This window comes from Alosa alosa, chromosome 11, assembly GCF_017589495.1.
Source record: "Alosa alosa isolate M-15738 ecotype Scorff River chromosome 11, AALO_Geno_1.1, whole genome shotgun sequence".
Lineage (NCBI taxonomy): Eukaryota > Metazoa > Chordata > Actinopteri > Clupeiformes > Clupeidae > Alosa > Alosa alosa.
In genome coordinates, this window is record NC_063199.1 from 33,252,390 (window position 1) to 33,275,832 (window position 23,443).

The 23,443-nt window shown below is 44.8% G+C and overlaps 1 protein-coding gene across 3 annotated transcripts in view; it reads right to left on the reverse strand.

The window, feature by feature from the left end:
- Nucleotides 1-18,791, reverse strand: part of LOC125303212 (anoctamin-2-like) — a 43,338-nt gene extending 24,547 nt beyond the window's left edge. For all 3 annotated transcript variants that reach the window (XM_048256810.1, XM_048256809.1, XM_048256808.1), the window contains exons 1-4: nt 18,685-18,791; nt 17,381-17,511; nt 11,456-11,767; nt 699-791 (exon numbers count right to left, since the gene is read on the reverse strand). In XM_048256810.1, coding sequence (XP_048112767.1) covers nt 699-791; nt 11,456-11,767; nt 17,381-17,511; nt 18,685-18,715 — 567 coding nt within the window. In that variant the 5' untranslated portion in view covers nt 18,716-18,791. The remainder of the gene's footprint in view (nt 1-698; nt 792-11,455; nt 11,768-17,380; nt 17,512-18,684) is intronic.
- Nucleotides 18,792-23,443: the final 4,652 nt, after the last annotated feature.

A 23,443-nucleotide genomic window follows, 5' to 3' on the forward strand; every position in this document is an offset into this window, starting at 1 on the left:
GTTCACTAGTTAACTAGTGAGCCTTTTGGCCCCACTAGTTAACTAGTGTGCATATTTTTTAGTTTCTCACTAGTTAACTAGTTCACACAAACATGGCTCACTAGTTAACTAGTTGACAAAAATGGCTTACATGTACATGACAATTATGCCTGATATCAAGATATCAGAATAAATGCTTAATCGGCTTGCCATAAAAGACAGGAAGTGAGGAAGAGAGGGAGAGGCAGCATCCCATAATACCACATATGGGCCCAGGGGCCACGATAACTCAGCAGCATCCCATAATACCACATATGGGCCCCGGGGCCATGAGGACCCAGGTTAAGTCTGGCCAGCAGTCATTCTCTCATCTCCCACTCCCATCTCTCTCCCAATAATGTCCTATCTAAACTCCTCTCCCATCAGAGGTTTAGCAAAGACTTTTGGGTCTGGTAGTTCTGTCATTTCAGATGTTTATGGGAGTTTAGTATGTAGTTTGGTATTGATAAGGGAAGGACAATGGGCAGCAAGGGCAACTCATGCTCAAACGTCAACAGTTCCATACAGTGTACACCCCACTAGATAAGAAGACAGAGGAGGAAGATAAGTCGCTCACACTGTAGGTGTAATTTCAGATTATACACTTAAAGTGGGATCAGGTTTTGGGATCTAACTAGCTGGAGACCTGTTGCCATGGAGGAAGGGTTAGTGCTTCTCACCTTCTTGGTTGGAACTCTGATCTTGAGCCGCTCGGCCTCCCTGCTGAGGACTGCCCAGGGCACATGGACCCGCGTGAAGCGCACCGTCCTCGGCTGAGAGACACACATGACATGCCACTCAGAGAAACGGTCAACATGACACACCAGACATGCCACTCAGAGAAACGGTCAACATGAGAAAGTCATCATGTGTTATAAAGAGAAAGATGAGGCGTTATAACCAGGGAATCCTCATCATGTTTTATAAAGATGAGGCGTTATAACCAGGGAATCCTCATCATGTTTTATAAAGATGAGGCGTTTTAACCAGGGAAGCCTCATCATGTTTTATAAAGATGAGGCGTTATAACCAGGGAAGCCTCATCATGTTTTATAAAGATGAGGCATTATAACAAGGGAAGCCTCATCTGGTCTGACACAGAGAAAGAGCTGTCATATGTTTTAAAAACATTTATCAAAGTTTGGATATTATAACATCTATCAGAGAGAGCTCTTACAGAGTGAAATAGTCATTATATCTTATGGAGAAAGAGAGAGAGAGACACAGAGAGAGAGAAAGAGAGAGACAGAGACAGAGAGAGAGAGAGAGAGAGAGGGAACGGCCGATTGTGTCTTACACAATAAATCACTTATTATTTTTAGTAGAGTGAGTGATATCATATTTTACCATCAGCAATTCTATAATACAACACAGAGAGAGATGAATTATGCCATGGAGAGCCTGTCATCCCAGTAGTGCATGAAGTAGGCTGAGTGACATCCTCTCCGGCTCCACTTCAAAGACAACGTTCCTTTTTTGCTTAACAGTGTTCAGTTTCAGCAGGATAATTAAAAACTGTAGAGTAGCCACACACTCTGATCTCTATTTGTGTATTTATTGCAGAGTGTGCAGCTACTGTACGGTTTTTAATTTGATAGCCCCCCTGGCTAGCACCTCGACTTGGGCATGCGTCCCTCCTCCAGGCTTTCCACAGTATCACCCGGATAACAGAGATGGATGCTACGTGGACATTTGTCCATACTATTTCTGCACTTCCTTATTAGTTAGTTAAAAATACAGACTAACAGACTGACTGACTGACGGACACACACACACACACACACACACACACACACACACACAGAAACATTCATCCAAACACGAGACTAGGGATGTAACGATTACTGGTATAATGGTAAACCGCAATAAAAATGTTGACGATAACAATTATCGTTTTCATTTCAAATATCATGATTATCACGGATGATGACCACGGTGTGGAAACCGTGTGTTTAATCCTTCCCAGCTGGTACAATGAAACAAAACTGGTACCCTACTGATTCTGTTATCTACTTGATGGATTTAATTGTGGCACAAAGCCAATTATACATGACCAAGGAAAAAAATGAACGGGACAACACACAATGTCACGTAACGCTATGCTATGAATTAAGAATGCTCAGCTCAGCCAGGTTTGTTTGTGCAGTCAGGATGTAGGCCTATGAATGTGAATGAAAATATGCCCTTCTCCAGTAGCAATAGGCCACCTTAAAATGCACCAGAATAAAAGAATCACATCTACTCAGTAACAATTTTTTACCCTCCTACAGCACCCCCTCTATGAGCACCCCCAGATGAAAATGAGTTCCAGCGTCCCTGGTTAAATGTTGCCCTTTTGATAAGGTTTTGCCTATATTTTGTAATAGTAAATGCTGTCACACTTTTTGAAACTATTTCAGCCTATTAGTCCTTTCTGAACATATCGCGATAATACCGAAAACTGTGATAATTTTGGTCACTATAACCATGAGGTTATAGTGACCAAAAGTTACATCCCTACACGAGACACACGCATGTAAACTTTCAAATCCTCAAGCTAATCTTACACTCCCTCAGTGAGCCAATCACAGGTCAGCTCCCACAGCTTTGTCCACCTCTCTCTCTCACTCTGTTTGTGTTTATGTTTATGTATGGGAATGGTGTGTGTGTGTGTGTGCGTTTGTGTTTTAGCCTATGTGTGTGTATGCAGGTGCCTGGATGTGTGTGCATACAGGTGTTCATATGTGTGTGTACATGTATGTATGTGTGTGTGAGGTGAGTGTGTGTGTGTGTGTGTGTGTGTGTGTGTGTGTGTGTGAGAGTGTGTTTGTGTGTGTGTGTGTTTGTGTGTACGTGTGTGTGTGTGAGGTGTGTGTGTGTGTGTGTGTGTGTGTGTGTGTGTGTGTGTGTGTGAGGTGAGTGTGTGTGTGTGTGTGTGTGTGTGTGTGTGTGTGTGTGTGTGTGTGTGTGTGTGTGAGTGTGTTTGTGTGTGTGTGTGTGTGTGTGTGTGTGTGTGTGTGAGGTGAGTGTGTGTGTGTGTGTGTGTGTGTGTGTGTGTGTGTGTGTATGTACGCTCAGTTTTTTGTGTCAATCCGTCTTTATCAAAGACTACCCATGTCCAGATGTCAACTTGTCTCATCGGAAAGAGAGACTGAAACTGCAACCCCCATTAACCTCAACTGAGTCAAACTGAGTTCACAAGCACCTGGCAACTGAGGACAAAACATTATGACAATGTTACATCCTACAGCTAGCACAGTCCCAGAGCAATGTCAGGACACTGCCCTCTGACGTAGGACCTACCTGACCATACTAGACCGCTATGTTCTCCACACTATGTTCTCCACACTAGACCACTGTTACATCCTCCAGCTAGACCACAGTCCCACACTAGAATGCAATGTCAGGACACACTAGACCGCTATGTTCTCCACACTATGTTCTCCACACTAGACCACTATGTTCTCCACACTATGTTCTCCACACTAGACCACTATGTTCTCCACACTAGACTGCTATGTTCTCCACACTAGACCACTATGTTCTCCACACTAGACTGCTATGTTCTCCACACTAGACTGCTATGTTCTCCAGCCTGGAGAACCTGACCACACTAGACTACTATGTTCTCCACACTAGACCACTATGTTCTCCACAATAGACCGCTATGTTCTCCACACTAGACTGCTATGTTCTCCAGCCTGGAGAACCTGACCACACTAGACTGCTATGTTCTCCACACTAGACCACTATGTTCTCCACAATAGACCGCTATGTTCTCCACACTAGACTGCTATGTTCTCCAGCCTGGAGAACCTGACCACACTAGACTGCTATGTTCTCCACACTAGACCGCTATGTTCTCCACACTAGACTGCTATGTTCTCCAGCCTGGAGAACCTGACCACACTAGACTGCTATGTTCTCCACACTAGACCACTATGTTCTCCACACTAGACTGCCATGTTCTCCACACTAGACTGCTATGTTCTCCACACTAGACCACTATGTTCTCCACAATAGACCGCTATGTTCTCCACACTAGACTGCTATGTTCTCCAGCCTGGAGAACCTGACCACAATAGACCGCTATGTTCTCCACACTAGACTGCTATGTTCTCCAGCCTGGAGAACCTGACCACACTAGACTGCTATGTTCTCCACACTAGACCACTATGTTCTCCACACTAGACCACTATGTTCTCCAGCCTGGAGAACCTGACCACACTAGACTGCTATGTTCTCCACACTAGACCACTATGTTCTCCACACTAGACCACTATGTTCTCCACACTAGACCACTATGTTCTCCACACTAGACCACTATGTTCTCCACACTAGACCGCTATGTTCTCCACACTAGACCACCCGTTCTCCACACCAGACTGCTACTATGTTCTCCACACTGCAGACCATATGCTCTCCACACTGTTCTCCACACCAGACCACTATGTTCTCCACACTAGACCACTATGTTCTCCACACTAGACCACTATGTTCTCCACACTAGACCACTATGTTCTCCACACTAGACTGCTATGTTCTCCACACTAGACCACTATGTTCTCCACACTAGACCACTATGTTCTCCACACTAGACCACTATGTTCTCCACACTAGACCACTATGTTCTCCACACTAGACTGCTATGTTCTCCACACTAGACTGCTATGTTCTCCACACTAGACTGCTATGTTCTCCACACTAGACCACTATGTTCTCCACACTAGACTGCTATGTTCTCCACACTAGACCACTATGTTCTCCACACTAGACTGCTATGTTCTCCACACTAGACCACTATGTTCTCCACACTAGACTGCTATGTTCTCCACACTAGACCACTATGTTCTCCACACTAGACTGCTATGTTCTCCACACTAGACTGCTATGTTCTCCACACTAGACCGCTATGTTCTCTAGTCTGGGAAGGCGGGAGCAGAGCAGTAATTGACTTCACAAATAAGCGTAAAAAACATATAGGTCATTCCGTGTCAAATCAGATAAGGGTATTGCTGCACTGCCTCCCAAAACCCAGCCTGTCAAATACTTCTGTTCAAATCGTATGTCTTCATATTATTTCCAGCCCTTGAAGTTACAGCCTGAACATCACATCACCTGGGAAGCAATGTTTGGGCGTTAATATAATGAAAAGTATTATTCATAGGCAGCCCAAACTTTGTAAGGTGAAAGACAAACATGTTCTCAGTATGATTGAACCATTAAAAGTTTGTACGGCATGCTCATTGGTTTTCTACAAGGCCCTAGATTTGAAGAAAAAAAAGTGCAAAAAGAGTGGCATTAAGGGTAATATAAACTTGGTTTTGTATGCATTTAGTATCAAACATTATTTGTTTCTTTACATATTACATTTTATTAATGTTGTGCCAATATTTGAGCTCTCTACCCATAATGGGCTTGAAGATTTTAAGGACTAAACAAGGGAAGGTTGTGTTTTTTGGTAATTTGGTAATGGTACAGTATGTGGGATAGCTAGTAGGCATTTGAAAATCTATGTGAAAGTAGCTCAGTGTATGGGCAAGTAAGTGTATTAATGAATGAAATATGGTACATCATTGACACTTCACATGAAACTATACATGAAATGTAAATGTAAATCAAGTACTATAGGCCAAGTATGCATATACAAGGAATTTGGTCTCTGCATTTATCCCATCTGTGAATTAGAGAACACACAGAGCACACAGTGAACACACAGTGAGGTGAAGCACACAATGAGCACACAGTGAGGTGAAGCACACACTATCCCGGAGCAGTGAGCTGCCTGCTACAGTGGTACTCAGGGAGCAGTGAGGGGTTAGGTGCCTTGCTCAAGGGCACTTCAGCCGTGGATGTGGGCATAGGAGAGCAGTGAGGTGCCTTGCTCAAGGGCACTTCAGCTGTGGATGTGGGCATGGGAGAGCAGTGAGGGGTTAGGTGCCTTGCTCAAGGGCACTTCAGCCGTGGATGTGGGCATGGGAGAGCAGTGAGGGATTAGGTGCCTTGCTCAAGGGCACTTCAGCCGTGGATGTGGGCATGGGAGAGCAGTGAGGGGTTAGGTGCCTTGCTCAAGAGCACTTCCCCCACTCACATTTTTCCTACTGGTCTGAGACGGTGCAGCAACCATTTTCCTGGATTTTGTCTGATTTGACACGGATTGACCCATATGTCAGAAAACCACGACCAAACACAGCACCACCTGCACTTTAACCCACTAGACCACCTGCACCACCTGCACTTTAACCCACTAGACCACTAGCACCACCTGCACCACCTGCACTTTAACCCACCAGCACCACCTGCACTTTAACCCACTAGACCACTAGTACCACCTGCCCTTCCACTAGACCACTAGCACCACCTGCACTTTAACCCACTAGACCACTAGCACCACCTGCACTTTAACCCACTAGCACCACCTGCACTTTAACCCACTAGACCACTAGCACCACCTGCACTTTAACCCACTAGACCACTAGCACCACCTGCACTTCCACTAGACCACTAGCACCATCTGCACTTCCACTAGACCACTAGCACCACCTGCACTTCTAACCCACCAGCACCACCTGCACTTTAACCCACTAGACCGCTAGCACCACTAGTACCACCTGCACTTTAACCCACTAGACCACTAGCACCACCTGCACTTTAACCCACTAGCACCACTAGCACCACCTGCACTTTAACCCACTAGACCACTAGCACCACCTGCACTTCAACCAACTAGACCACTAGCACTATGCTCACTCCAAAAATGAACTCCAACACACATATCACAGACATTCACTAAGCCCTAGTACAACTCAAAAAGGCTAGTCTAGACATGATTGTCTATTTAGTATGGTTGATTCATTCATTGTAGGCCTAATGTTTAGATGACTAGACCACTAGACCAGGAGGTTTCCCATCTGGGGAAACTGGGAGTAGAGGTGGCCTGGTCAACAATCCACATAATATGTCTCTATTTTGTGATTAATGTTTACAAATATAGACGTAAAAATATGACCTTTGACAACATTCCTCTAGCTCCACTGGGTGAATAAAGTGCTACAGACACTAAGTATGTGGTCTTTATGAATGTGGATATTCTGTGGGATGAATATGGATAATATGTAGGCTATCTGAATTACAATATAATTCACCCTGGATTAAGGCCTTGGCTTTCCACACACTAATGTGAGGCCTGGTAAGTAGGCCTACAGTATAGAGGTCTGGTCCCGCGCCTGCCCGCTCCCGCAATATTCTGTCCCGCTGCCCTCCCGTAATATTCTGTCCTGTCTGCCGGCCCCGCCATTTTTAGTCCATTAAGATCTGTAACATGATGTCCCGCTCCTGCCCGCATCTGTAACATGATGTCCCGCTCCCCGCCAAGCAAAGCCCGCATGCAGGAGGGATAGCCTATTCAGCTTTTCTTTCTGTCTCACGAAAGGAGCCCACACACCTGAGAAAGACTCCAGATGTCAGTTTCTTGGTTCTGAATGTAAGCTAACAACTGAAGTAGGCCTAGTCTGGTGCCCTCTTCCCTCTGTCATGCTTTCTGATTTTGAGTTTTGACAAAGAGCAGCAGGAACAAATTGAACCCAATGTGAACGACAATATAGGCTATAGGCCTGCTATCCGTCAGTTATGCTTAAACCCTGTTTTTTAATGCTGCCTAACAGAACATCCAGCTGAACTATAGTTATGAACACTACTTTAATCATTTCCATATTTAATTTTGCGCACATATTTCATTTGCGGGAGTGCAGTGAATCATCGGTTTGTCCTGCACCCGCTAACGCACCTCTCATCCCGCCTGCTCCTCCAAGCAAAGAGCTTTCAAAAGTTGTCCCGCGCCGCACTCTTTTGCGTCCGGACCCGTGTGTCTACCGCGGGAGTGCAGACCTCTACTACAGTATAAATAAGATGCCATTAGATCATCTCCGAACACCAGCCCCCTACCCCGACAAAGAGCATTAGGCCTGCTATCATCATCACCATCCACATCATTATTGAACAGTAGTTTCCAACACAAAGACCATTACCATCATCATCATCATCTTCATGGCTGATATCACTAAAAGCAACAGCGCTTCATTATGATCATTATTTTAATCTCTGCACACATTTATCATTAGTCTCTGCTATGTATGGAACTGTAAATTAAACCCTTCCTGTGTCTAAGCCTACATTATTCAAACGTTAAAAATGCACAAAAGAATCATAACATAGGAAATGTACTTTAAGCTGAATTTATGAAGTGTAATCCACAAGAAATTTGGTCTCTGCATTTAACCCAATCGGTGAATTAGTGAAACACAAACAGCACACAGTGAGGTGAAGCACACACTAATCCCGCCGCAAGTGAGCTGCCTGCTTCAATGGCGGGCGCCGGGGAGCAGTGAGGGGTTAGGTGCCTTGCTCAAGGGCACTTCAGCCACGGCCCACTGGTCAGGGCTCGAACCGGCAACCCTCCGGTTACAAGCCCAGAGTGCTAACCAGTGGGCTACGGCTGCCCCAACTAACAAGCTAGAACTCAAACACTCAACGTACTATCAGGCTAGAACTCAAACACTCAACGTGCTAACAAGCTAGAACTCAAACACTCAGCATGCTAACAAGCTAGAACTCAAACACTCAACCAGGTTCTCAGTATACAGTAGCCTACTCTCATTCTGCCTTCCTCCAGCAGCGACTTATTGTAGGACAAGTAAATCACAGGTGAGGTATAACAGGACAAGTAGCCTACATAGGACAGGTATGTTTTACCTGTTCTGAGTGATGCTGCCTGAGTGTCTAACCCATGGCATGGCATGGTAGCCTATTGTCTGCTTGATCAAGATCTGAGGACTGATATGGCAAAGATTGGCTAATACTGTTTTCTCAACAACAAGCTCCTCTTCGGTCAGAAAAAAAACAGATTATTCTTACTGGTAAAGATTTGTAGGGTCTATTTCATTAGAACACAATGATATAGTCCCTGCCATGAGATAGAATAGCTGCAATAGTTTTTGGCAGAAAGACATTCTGCATTTAATGTCCTTTGTGAAGTAATCTTTGATCCCTCCTGGTGAGCTCTGTGATTTAAAGACACACTGACCTGTGCCTGACAGACATATCTGCTGTTTATTCCAAGCTGGGTGCGCAGCCAATGCCACTTCAGCTAAACAGCCATCTACAAGACATCACTTCCCTTTTTAGGACAAGGACTGATTGCTGGCCACTTCACTTTCCTGGGAGGCGAAGTGTTCATTGCTGCATGCTTCACTTGCATTTCAAATCAAAGTGTTGCCAAGTTGCCAGCTCAGAAAAACTCATTCTCATAAGGACACAGACACACACACACATACAAACACAAGTGCACACATTTGGGCGTGCACACACGCATACACACACATGCACACACACACACACACACACACACACACACACACACACACACACACACACACACACACGCACACACTTCCAGTCATGAGGATCAACTCTAATCTGCCTTTTGGCTGGAGACAGAAGCACTCAACGGTCCTAATCCAAAACCATCTCAATAACACACTGTGCACCTCTTGCTCTCTCTCTCCCTCTCCTCTTTCTCTCCCCTCTCTCCTCTCTCTTTCTCACAGTAACACAGTGCACCTCTTGCTCTCTTTCCCTCTCCTCTTTCTCTCTCCCTCTCTCCTCCTCTCTCTCTCCTCCCTCTCCCTCTCCTCTTCTCTCTCCCTCTCTCTCCCTCTCTCCTCTCTCTCTCTCCCTCTCTCTCTCCCTTCTCACAGTAACACAGTGCACCTATTGCTCTCTGTCTCTCTCCCTCTCCCTCTCCTCTTTCTCTCTCCCTCTCTCCTCCTCTCTCTCTCGCCTCCTCTCCCTCTCTCCTCCTCTCTTTCTCTCCCCCTCTCCTCTTTCTCTCTCCCCCTCTCCTCCTCTCTTTCTCTCCCCCTCTCTCTCTCCTTCTCACAGTAACACAGTGCACCTATTGCTCTCTGTCTCTCTCCCTCTCCCTCTCCTCTTTCTCTCTCCCTCTCTCCTCCTCTCTCTCTCGCCTCCTCTCCCTCTCTCCTCCTCTCTCCCCCTCTCCTCCTCTCTTTCTCTCTCCCTCTCCTCTTTCTCTCTCCCTCTCTCCTCCTCTCTCTCTCGCCTCCTCTCTTTCTCTCCCTCTCCTCTTTCTCTCTCTCCCTCTCCTCTTTCTCTCTCTCCCTCTCCTCTCTCTCTCGCCTCCTCTCCCCTCTCCCCTCCTCTCTTTCTCTCTCCCTCTCCTCTTTCTCTCTCCCTCTCTCCTCCTCTCTCTCCCTCCTCTCTTTCTCTCTCCCTCTCCTCCCTCTCTCTCCCCCTCTCCTCTCCTCTTTCTCTCTCCCTCTCTCCTCCTCTCTTTCTCACAGTAACACAGTGCACCTTTTGTTCTCTTTCCCTCTCTCTTCCTCTCTCCTTTCTCCTTCTCTCTTTGAGGGCAGCCGTGGCCCACTGGTCAGCACTCTGGACTTGTAACCGGAGGGTTGCCGTGGCCCACTGGTTAGCACTCTGGACTTGGAACCGGAGGGTTGCCGGTTCGAGCCCCGACCAGTGGGCCGTGGCTGAAGTGCCCTTGAGCAAGGCACCTAACCCCTCACTGCTCCCTGAGCGCCGCCATTGAAGCAGGCAGCTTACTGCGCCGGGATTAGTGTGTGCTTCACCTCACTGTGTGCAGTGTGTTTCACTAATTCACCGATTGGGTTAAATGCAGAGACCAAATTTCCCTCACGGGATCAAAGAAGTATATATACTTATACTATCTATCCCCTTTCTTTTTCCTCTCTCTCTCTCTCTCTTTTCTCTCTCTCTCTCTCTCTCTCTCTCTCACACACACACACACACACACTAACTCTCACCTCTACTCTCACAAGTACACTATTTTCCTCTTTATCTATCAACTAGATATTCGTGGCCTGAAGAGTGGCTGGCCCGATCCCTGACCGGTAGGAAAAATGTGGGTGGGGGGAGTGATTGAACAGCGCTCTCCCACATCCACGTCCACGGATGAGGTGCCCTTGAGCAAGGCATCTAACCCCCAACTGCTCCCCGGGCGCCAGGATTAAGGCTGCCCACTGCTCCAGGTGTGTGTGTGTGCTCCTTGTGTGCCCACTGCTCCGGGTGTGTGTGTGAGCTCACTGCTCTGTGTGTATGAATGTGTGGGGGTAGTGTGCAGATGGGGTAGTGTGCAGATGGGGTAGTGTACACATTTCCATTAGGAACTTCCTACAGGACTATACAGTGTAACTCAAAAAACTTAACTACCAACTATCTACACATACTGACACATGTGAACAAGCACGCACATCACATTATCACATTATAATACATTCACAGCTCACAAGATTAACTTGCTTCGCAGAAACCCCAATGTGTTCACCTAATGAATTGATTCCTTGCTTAAAGGGATATCAATCAAACAACTGATTAAATAAACAAATGACCTCACCTCTTTGTAAACAAATGACCTCACCTCTTTGTCACGCTCAATCTGTAGACCCGCCCCTTGAAGCCCTGCCTCAAACTCCTGCCGTATCAGGGCTTTCTCCGACTCGTTGGGCTCTTTGCTAAACTCCACCTCTAGCCCCGCCTCCCCAAGCTCTGGCTCGATGCTGCGCCTCCTCTGATTGGCCGCTGGCTGAGGGATGGAGCCGTTGGAGATGATGGACAGCCGGTTCTGGGACATGCGTTTCTTGCAGTGGTAGACCAGCACGTAGTCAACACGCCGCACGCCGTCTGAGAAAAATACACCCTTGCGACTACCTGGAGAGCCAGGAGCCTGCTCCTGCACACACACACGCACACACGCACACACACACACACACACAATAGATAAACAAACACATAAACATGAATGAAGATGTACATCTCTCTCTTGCACATCCAAACACACGCAAACAAACATTCAGACGCACAAATAGATTTATGCACACACAAAAAAACTTTTGAAGCTTAAACACAGACAGGTAGAGTTCAGCTCTGCACGCAAAAAAATCCCAACTGCCTGCCATCACACAATACACATGTCTCATACTGCCTGCCATCACACAATACGCATGTCTCATACTGCCTGCCATCACACAATACGCATGTCTCATACTGCCTACCATCACACAATACATGCATATCTCATACTGCCTGCCATCACACAATACATGCATATCTCATACTGCCTGCCATCACACAATACATGCATATCTCATACTGGGTTAGGCAGGAGGGACTGTGGGGTTATGAGGTAAGGGCTCCAGCCAATCTTGTGGTTCTGTGCTTTAGAGTTTGAGAGTGAGAGCCTGTTGATTGGCTGTTAGTGATGGAGATGAAAGGTCAGCAGGTAGTAGGAATTAATCAGGATACAGGAAGTGGTCTAGAGCTGGGTTTAGTGATCATAGTTGGGGTTGTAGCTTTAAGTGGTGATGCACACATTTGCAGTAAATGTATTTGATATACCTGTAGCATATCACAAAGTTATTAAGAGAATTACTATAGCTCTAGATACATGTACTCTGAGTTTACAGATACATGTAGATAAATAGATAGATAGATAGATAGATAGATAGATAGATAGATACTTTATTGATCCCCAAGGGGAAATTCAAGGTCCCAGTAGCTTAAGACACCACACACAACATAAACAGGATGTTAAAAAAAACAAATCCACTCTGTAAAAAGCTCTGTTAAACTACTCTGAGTTTACAGAAGCTTGGAAAACAATGAAGCGCCATACATCTCCATGGGTGTGTTCGAACCGGGAGACAGCTGCCTACTGCCTCCCTCCCTACATAGAGAGCTGTCTCACTAGACATGACTTTGGATTAAATGCATCTTTTATAGCATAGCACTCTAGAATCTTTGGTTAACACTACGGTATGACGTTAAACTAAATTAGCTTACGTAAGCTAACAGGCTAACGGTATAAATTAGTTTTACGGCCGGCAGATATATCAGACCAGACGCTATTACTGATTACAACAATGGCATAATCAGATAGTAAATTGTTTATTTCTCATCTCTAATCTACAAATCTAAGCAAAATAAGGTCACACAAATGACATTTTAAACAGATTCAGCAGCCATTACCGTGTCATCCGCCATGTTTGTTTACCTTTCACAGCTGTTTCAGACGTTGCCGCAAGGGATTATGGATAGGAGGGAGCATGAAGTGTGCATCGATGCTGCCTCCAAAAATGACCGTTATTTGGGAATTCTAAGATATCTTAGAAGGCAGCAGAATTAGTTTTTTTCGGTTTCGAACCGCACTTGCTGCCTTGCTCCCCAGGTAGATATCTTAAAAGGCAGCAACTTTACCAGTTTCGAACACACCCCATGTCTGGTGGAGAGGGGTGCATTTTTACAGCTGTTTACACTGTACAATTAAATCAGGAGGCACAGTGACTGAAACCTGAAACTCATATGAGACCAGGTCCACAAGCATCACACAGACAGCAAAATGATAAACACATTTCCTGGTTTGCACTCAGTACTCCACAAAACCATCATAAGGTTGTTTATGTAAAACACAAACTTTTCTTCCAATATCATGTTAGGTAACAAAAACAACAACCATGCAAGACAGATTTTGTTATCAGATCAACAAGCATCTCAAAATCTAGAAATCAGAGGATAAGGACCAGACACAGACATTCAAACATCACAAGAATCATCAGCGTAAAAAAAAGAGACTTCAGATCTGGCCCTGTATCTTCTAAACTTTCGTTCAACTGCATTCTATATAAATGTGTGAGCATTTTGCAAAATACATGCTGTTCATGCATGCGTCAAATTTTGATTGCTGCAGAAAGGTGAGTGACATACACCAGGTGGGGTTCTCTTCAAACGAGTCTCTGAATGTGGACACCAGACACTGTGTCAGGGTTCTCTTCAAACGAGTCTCTGAATGTGGAACCCAGACACTGTGTCAGGGTGGGCATTGAAGGTGGGAGGGCCATACTGTACCTCTCTAAAATCAATTCAGTTATGGTGGTGCTCATAAAGTTCCTGCTGATGTATAACTAATTAGCAGACTACTACTAGTGACTATCAGACTGAAAATGAAAGCCTGCGTTTACAACATCCACTCATTCACTACAAAGTGCACAATATAGTGAATAACCACTATAGTTATTCCCAATACCACTATAAACTATATAGCTATTCACTATAGTGTGATTTCTTTTCAGATATAGGCTACACAGGAGAGGTGTTAAATTCCTTGTGCTATAGGTAGGGGGATCAGTCAATCAACAACTAAAGCTATTTACCATCAAAATCATAATCACCAACAGCGAACCCAAAGCCAAAGCCTTTGAGAGCATTTCATTGGTGTTATCAAACAGGCATCTTCCTTCATCGGTGTGTTATTGAGGCCCACAACACCTCCCACAACACCTCCCATTGAGGGCTCCCACAACACCTCCCACAACACCTCCCACACCTCCCACAACACCTCCCACAACACCTCCCACAACACCTCCAGAAGGCTCAGCAGTGGTGTCTGGCATCGCGTTGTGTAATCCCAGTGTGTGGTAGTGTGTGTAATATACTGTACGCAGTGGTGTCTAGCATCCCGTCGTGTAATCCCAGTGTGTGGTAGTGCGTGTAATGTACTGTACTGTATGTACGCAGTGGTGTCTGGCATCCCGTCGTGTAATCCCAGTGTGTGGTAGTGCGTGTAATATATAAATATATATACACAGGCAGAGTGTCCAGGAGTACAGGAAGTGGACAACAAGAGTGGAATGAAGAGCATCCCGATGGGGCTAATCAGCCGTATGGTTTGATGGAGGTCAGGGCTAAGCCATAATATATAAATATGGTGGATACAGGGCAGGCAGAGGTCCGTATAGGGCAGAAGTGGACAACAAGAGTGGAATGAAGAGCAGCGGGTTTGGTGGAGGTCAGGCTACAGCCAGGCGCTGGTTTGGTGGAGGTCAGGGCTAAGCGTTGCACATGGTTTTGTGGAGGGAATCAGGCATGGTTTGGTGGAGGTCAGGGCTAGCGTTACAGGCGTATGGTTTGGTGGAGGTCAGGGCTAGCGTTACAGGCGTATGGTTTGATGGAGGTCAGGGCTAGCGTTACAGGCGTATGGTTTGGTGGAGGTCAGGGCTAAGCTGTTAGAGGAAATGGTTTGACGGAGGTCAGGGCTAAGGCGTTACAGATGGAGGTCAATCTAAAATGGTTTGGATTAAGCCGTCATAGCCCGCATGGTTTGCGGATATCATAGCTGCATGGTTTGGTGGGTTCAGGGCTAGCTGGCATGGTTTGGTGTTATCATAGGCTGCATGTTTGGTATGGTTTGGTAACGGAGGTAAGGGCTATCATAGCTTCACATACGCCCCAGGCCAACATGGGTTATCATAGCTGCAATGGTTATCATAGCTGCATGTGCGGTTATCATAGCTGCATGTGCGGTTATCATAGCTGCATGTGCGGTTATCATAGCCTGCATGTGCGGTTATCATAGCTGCATGTGCGGTTATCATAGCCTGCATGTGCGGTTATCATAGCTGCATGTGCGGTTATCATAGCTGCTACTGCGTTTATATCAGGGCTGTGGGCAGGGGCCGCGGGGAGTGAGAGAGTCTGCGATCGCACAGTCCAGGTTGCTGTAGGGCGCACCAGAGAACTTATACAAACAGCGATATTGTGCCCTTTTCAAGCTCACAGTAATCAGTCCTGCCTCAAAACATTACTGGCTAACTGGAAATTCTGCTGATTCTCCCGATTACTACTCCACTACTGCTGTAGTGAATACAGGTAAATGATCACTACTGCTGTAGTGAATACAAGTAAATGATTACTACTCCACTACTGCTGTAGGAAATACAGGTAAAATGATCACTACTGCTGTAGTGAATACAGGTAAATGATTACAGGTAAATGATTACTACTGCTGTAGTGATTACAGGTAAATGATTACTACTCCACTACTGCTGTAGTGAATACAGGTAAATGATTACAGGTAAATGATTACTACTACTGTAGGGAATACAGGTAAATGATTACTACTCCACTACTGCTGTAGTGAATACAGGTAAATGTTAACTGTTTGGATCACAACAATTGTGACACATACTGTAGGGCCAGATGGTTTTTTGTGCATGGATTAAGCCTAGTCCTGGACATAAAAGAGAATTTCAATGAAAATCTCTATTGGGGAAAAAGCCTCTAGTCTAGGACTAGGCTTAATCCATGCACAGGGAAGCGGCTCATAGCTCCCCTAACTCTTCCTCCTCTCGTCCTAACTCTCGTCCTAACTCTTCCTCCTCTCGTCCTAACTCTCGTCCTAACTCTTCCTCCTCTCGTCCTAACTCTCGTCCTAACTCTTCCTGCTCTCATCCTGCCGACAGCCATGTGCTCTACCCTGTTCCCTCACCACCCCCGTATCTAATCTCACGTACTGTATGTGTTGTCCACATCATCAGTGTACCTTTGCACAGGGCAAACATTCACTACCCAGCAACTTCTCTCTTAATAACATGGTTGCCATAGTGTGTTTGTTCACCCATAAAATGTGTGATTGTGTGTGTTGTACCCAACGCGGTGTGAATAATGTCATGCTGTATGTGGCAAGGTGTAGGTTTGGGCAGGTAAACTCAGCGGTGGAGTGATGGGGGCAGGGCAAGAGTAATATGGGAGGTTTGGAATAAGCTATTAGAGGAGCCAAAGGGATGGGGCAATAAGGCATGATGAAGTGGGCATGGTGAAGGTGGGCATGGTGAAGGTGAAGTGGGCATGGTGAAGTGGGCATGGTGAAGTGGGCATGATGGTGAAGTGGGCATGGTGAAGTGGGCATGGTGAAGTGGGCATGGTGAAGGTGAAGTGGGCAAGGTGAAGTGGGCATGGTGAAGTGGGCATGGTGAAGTGGGCATGGTGGGTGAAGTGGGCATGGTGAAGTGGGCATGGTGAAGGTGAAGTGGGCATGGTGAAGTGGGCATGGTGAAGTGGGCAAGGTGAAGTGAGCAAGGTGAAGTGGGCAAGGTGAAGTGAGCCACTAACTGAACCAGATCAGTGGTGTGGTGCCAAAACATCAGTGATCAGTATGTATGGAACACACACAGGAATGTCAGATGCTGCCAAGCAGATCAGTGTGTTCAACATTTGCTGCTGAAGCATCAGAGTACAGGCAGAGGTGGAGGAATAAGGAGTGGTGCACTGCTGCCCCCCAACACACACACACACACACACACACACACACACAAACACACACACAAACACACACACACACACAAACACACACACAAACACACACACAAACACACACACACACACACACCACCCACCCACCCACACACACACACACACACACCACACACACACACACACACAAACACACACACAAACACACACCACCCACCCACCCACCCACACACACACACACACACACACACAGACTCACCGAGGCCAGTTGTTCTTCACCTGCGCTGGACTCGTGCATGCCGTTGGCGGTATCAAGGCTGAACTGGGAGAGGTCTCGCGCCACACTCTGCAGTTTGTTGCGTAGGCGCTCTGGAGCGCCGTTCCATGTTTCTGCCATTCCACAAACACAAACAAACAAATAAACGTCAAAATCGATGTAAACGGGAAATAACTAGATTTGAGATGCACACTATATATGCTCTACAGGTGAAAACATAATAAAAATACAAAACTGTGCATACAAAATAATCCTACTTACAAAGCAACGTGAAAAGTGTATGTACACTGTGGCCAGTGTGCACGCACACACGCAGACACACACTCACGCACACATATACACACACACACACACACACACACACACACACACACACTCGCTCCCTCCTTCTCTCTCGCTCTCTCTCTTTCTATCTGTCACACACACACACCCACACACACTTAAGGAAATTACCCACCTGGTAAACAGACTAGGATAGATGACTCTTTCAGGCGTTAAGCGTCTTTGCTCTCGTGCAGGTTTTATGGCTCGCGCAAATGCGCGCACAAACATGTGGATATGATATGAATGGCGCTTCTGGTGTTGTATTTATGTAACTCACCGCACTCACGGTGCACCCACAGCAGAGCACACTCCGTTCACCACTTTAATTAAGCACCCACGGAACGTTGACTTTGATGCTTCGGTGCGCGTACTTCAGCACCATGGCCAGCGACAGCAGGCGCCTGAAATAGGCCGGCTTACCGCTGCTAATTATATCAAGCTGCCAACGTTCCCCTGTAGCGCGCCAAACACCTTCCAAACACTCACATTAGTCACTATCCCTGCAGAATGCACCACCATTCCGCGCTTCTTATGTGCCATGAAATTCACCAACTCATCTAAACAGTACTTATCTGGCATAACAGAAATCACCAACAAATCGAGACTTAATATTTGTCTTCCAAATATTGTTTCAATAAGAATATGACCCTTTATGGAAGAGAGAGGCGTGTTGTGCAAACAACTCAAAACTACTGAAACTAAGGATTTTGTAGTAGCTTCAAATCAGGGATAGAATCCGACAATGTCGAGCTCTGATTATATGATCTAATTAAACCAATGCACGCGCAACAGTTGTCTGCACGCAATAAACAAACGCGCTCCCATAGCCTCGGTGCGCGCGGCCAGCTGTATTACCAAGATCTTTTTCTTCAGATAAACATAGAAAAATCTAAAACTGACCTATACTGCCCTAAAACCTAAACCTTTATGTTTGTTTATAAATCAATAAATCATCCACTTACCGGTTCCAGAAGGCGACCTGTTTAGAGCCATGATTCCTTTCCACAGTGCTAAACGCGCGAGCCCGGCTAGAGGACGCGCGGTGACTGAGATGGTGGACAATCCGCTCGTGGACTCATGCAGGCTTATCGCGAGCGGCCACTGTCGTTAATTCCATGGACTCTTAAAAGGGGAAAACCGGCAGTACAGCGAGGAAACGGACACAAGCACTCAGCCAACCCCATGCTGGCTCCAGCACACACAAACACAAACACGACCACACAACGCAAAGGTGAATAGTGCATGCTTAATAACATCACCATTGATAACACTGATAACACTGTCAAATAATTTAAATAATGTAAAATAATTTAGAATAGGCTTAAATAGAATAATAAATATGTATATGACCATGACATCACCCTGGAGAGATTTTTATTTGGTCTATTTTGTTTTATTTTTTATTTTTAAAATATTACTGATTGCATCACCAAAAGACAGTCATCTCCAGATTTGTGAACAAAATTCAAACACTGCTACACGACCAAGTAGCTTTTTTGTCACCCACAATAACATGTGGCATAAACAACACAATAACATGTGGCATAAAGACACAATAACATGTGGCATAAACAACACAATAACATGTGGCATAAAGACACAATAACATGTGGCATAAACAACACAATAACATGTGGCATAAACAACACAATAACATGTGGCATAAAATGTGGCATAAACAACACAATAACATGTGGCATAAAGACACAATAACATGTGGCATAAACAACACAATAACATGTGGCATAAACAACACAATAACATGGGCATAAAGACACAATAACATGTGGCATAAACAACACAATAACATGTGGCATAAACAACACAATAACATGTGGCATAAAGACACAATAACATGTGGCATAAACAACACAATAACATGTGGCATAAACAACACAATAACATGTGGCATAAAGACACAATAACATGTGGCATAAACAACACAATAACATGTGGCATAAAGACACAATAACATGTGGCATAAAGACAAGATGGACATACAGTAGAGACCCAAGACAGAAGAGAAAAGACAGTAGAACTCTCCACACATCATGTGATCTCATGAGGTAATCTATCCACCTGCCACCGGTTTTCCCGACGGGGGATCTCCCTAGGAACTGTGGATGTCTTTCCCAAGGCTTGATCTTCACCCTAAAATCTACGACTGGTCCAGTCTCTTAAGCTTAATCTTTAATCCCTCCAGATTGTGCAGTGAGTCATCTCGCCAGTTTTGGCCACCCTTGTCCAATGTCTAGACCCAAACACACACACACACACACACACATACTATGCACACACACATACTGTACACACACCTGACCATAACATGACCATACGCATTCAATTCGGCCACTGATTTAGTAACCCTGAATAGATCTAACATAACATCAACGGAAACGAATACCGTATTTTCCGGACTATAAATCGCTCCTGAGTATAAGTCGCATCAGTCAAAAAATGCGTCATGAGCAGGAAAAAAACATATATAAGTCGCACCGGACTATAAGTCGCATTTATTTAGAAATGTATTTCACAAAATCCAAAACCAAAAACAGAGACTATGTAACTGGATTATTGAGGCCAAAAAGATTAATGAAGATGGAGTGAAGGCAGCCAAGAGGAGGGCAGGAAGGTAATTGCAAAGCAAAAGATTCACTGAAAGAAAATGCCATGAAGTGCACCAAAATGTTACTAAAATGTGGAGAATACAATGCAATCAAGCATTTTGGGCAATGTGGAGTCACAAGCTGGCAGCAGATTAAATGCTCATGAGAGAGAAAAATATGCAGTTTTAGATGTGACCGAAACCATCGGCCTATAGGCCCGACGGTAATTGTAAAGCAATTTACAAAAGATTCACTGAACAAAAATGCTGATATGATACATGAAAATGTAGCTAAAAATGTGGAGAATTATGGCAAGCCGATTGAGCATTTATTCTGATATCTTGATATCAGGCATAATTGTCATGTACATGTAAGCCATTTTTGTCAATTTGTCATTTTTGTGAACTAGTTAACTAGTGAGGGCCAAAATATGCACACTAGTTAACTAGTGGGAGCCAAAAGGCTCACTAGTTAACTAGTGAACACATTTTAGCTTCACTAGTTAACTAGTAAGAGCCAGAAATGTCTACTAGTTAACTAGTAAAGGCCAAAATGCATACCAGTCAGCTAGTTGAAGGCTTTTGGGTCTCACTAGTTACCTAGTGACAGCCAAAAATGTGCACATGTTTACTAGTGAAGGCAAAACACCTCACTAGTTAACTAGTTGCAGTAGGTCAATGTCACTAGTTAACTAGTGAACCATAAATGGCTTACTAGCTAGCTAGGTGATGACAGTAGGCTCACTAGTTAACTAGTTGATGCATCATTTGTCCAAACTAGTTAACTAGTGAGGTCATAAATGTATACTAGTAAACTAGTTCAAGACAAATTCACACTAGTCAACTAGTGGCGCAGAATTCAAATTAGGAGGCGGAGAATTCTGGAAATTGAGGCTTTCTATTGGCTCCCTATGTCCAAATAGAACATGACAACCAATCACAGTGCAGAATTTCACGAAATCCCACCCACAACATTTGCATGTGGCACACAAGTTAACATGCTGGCCAAAGGTACTCTAGCTAGTAAATTAGTGGCTTCAGTGTGACACTTACACACGAACTAGTGAAGGTAGAACTGCTCACTAGTTAACTAGGAAGACACAAATGCCCACTAGTTAACAAGTGAGGTCTAAAAAGTGTCACTAGTTTACTAGTGTGCACTAAAACACCCACTAGTGAACTAGTGATGGCAATTTCCATCTCGACTAGTTAACTAGTGAGGTGCAAAAGTGTCACTAGTTTACTAGTGTGCCCCAAAATGCCCACTAGTTAACTAGTGAAGGCCATTTCAGCCCCACTAGTTAACTAGTGAGATGCCAAAATGGTCAATTGTAAAACATGTAAAGGCCAAAATACCCACTAGTTTACTAGTGAGCGTGTTGTGGGCCTTACTAGTTAACTAGTGGCATGTATATTTTGTTCACTAGTTAACTAGTTACACCTAAAAAGAGAAACAAGCTGACCGTTTTTGTCCACTAGTTAACTAGTGGAACAATTTAAGTCTCACTAGTTTGCATGGCACTCACTAGTATGTGGCAGTGAAGCAGCTCACTAGTTAACTAGTGCGCACAAGACACACACTAGTGGCTGTTTTTGGAGCTATCTAGTTCACTAGTAATGCAAAAGGTACTCTTACTAGTTAACTAGTGACACATTGGCCTTCACTAGTTAACTAGTTGACATGTTTGGCCTTACTAGTTTACTAGTAATGGAACAGGACATGCTTACTAGAGTTCTCAACGGGTCGGGACTCGGGTCGAAAATATAAGCAAATGACTCGGGTCGGGTCAGACCTTGGGCTTAATCTTTTCCCCTCAGTGAAAAAAAAACATTTATTAATCATCGCTGCTGTTCACCGTGAAGAAAGTCTGGTTACTATGCAGCAACGCATTATGGAGAGGGACGGGGTGCAGACCTGACGCCGCTGCGTGCAGCCTTTAGCCTGGATAAGAAGATGGGAGTTGGTGAAAAGTTAACTTGCCGCAGGTGAATTCACCATCGCTACTACAGGAGTGGGAAAATCAGAGGTCTGGAAAGTGTTTGGAGTGGTGCTGGATTCTGATGGAAATTCTACAGGTTATGTGCAATGCTCAAAATGTAAGGTGCTGATGAAATATGTGACCCTGCAAGGCGAAACCAGTCGCTTTGGTAAAATTTACAAAATTAAGTTATTGTGCTCACATTAACGGCCATAAACTAAGCTTCCCAACGACATGTAGCCTATTTAAGTAAATTGTCACGCTAATGTGTTGAATCTTCACCTAAGTCAGGGTTTAACAGTCAAAAGCGTATGTTTTACGCCGGGCCCCTGGGCGGGTTCGGCAGATAATTCATGTTGATGTGTCGGGTTACATCGGGTCCGGGCTTTATAAGCCACGGGCCGGGTAGGGTCAGGTTGTAATTTTCAGGCCCGTTGAGAACTCTAGTTAACTAGTGAGCATATCTGCATTATTAATGCCTTTCACTAGCTTATAGAGGGCATTTTGAGCCTTATATGTTAGCTAGTGAGGACAAAACACTGTCCATAATGAACTAGCAGGAGAAAAATGCCACTCACACTAGTAAACTAGTGGAATTTGAATAAATACACAAACGGCTGGCATTTTGTGCAACTAGTTAACTAGTGGGACGTAACATTGGCCACTAGTTAACTAGTGCGCAATGTCACACTTGCATGCAAATGAAGAAGGCGGAACAAGGATTTTGATTGGTCCATTTAGGACTCAGAAACCTAGAAAACATGGCTGACTTCATCCAGGCTGTTCTAAGAGCAAACTTTTATAAACTAAGATCGTTTGAGCATAGAAATATGTTTTGATAACATGTCTAGTGACAAAGTTGTGGTGTATTGCTGTAATCTTCATTCAGTTAATCTCTACAATCTTTAGTTTTTCAGTTATTAGTCTGAAAATCGCGATAAAACTGGAGGCATTTGTATATGGTTGCCTAGCAACAAAACGTTTCAGTAACATGAACATTGATGATAGCATTGCTGATGTGGCAAGATTAGCTCAAGTGGTTAAGCAGCAGGAGGTCATGTGGGAGACCAGGGTCCAATTCCTTAGAAGAGCATGAAGTTTTTTTTCTTGATCTTTGAGCTTTTAATTACTTTTGAA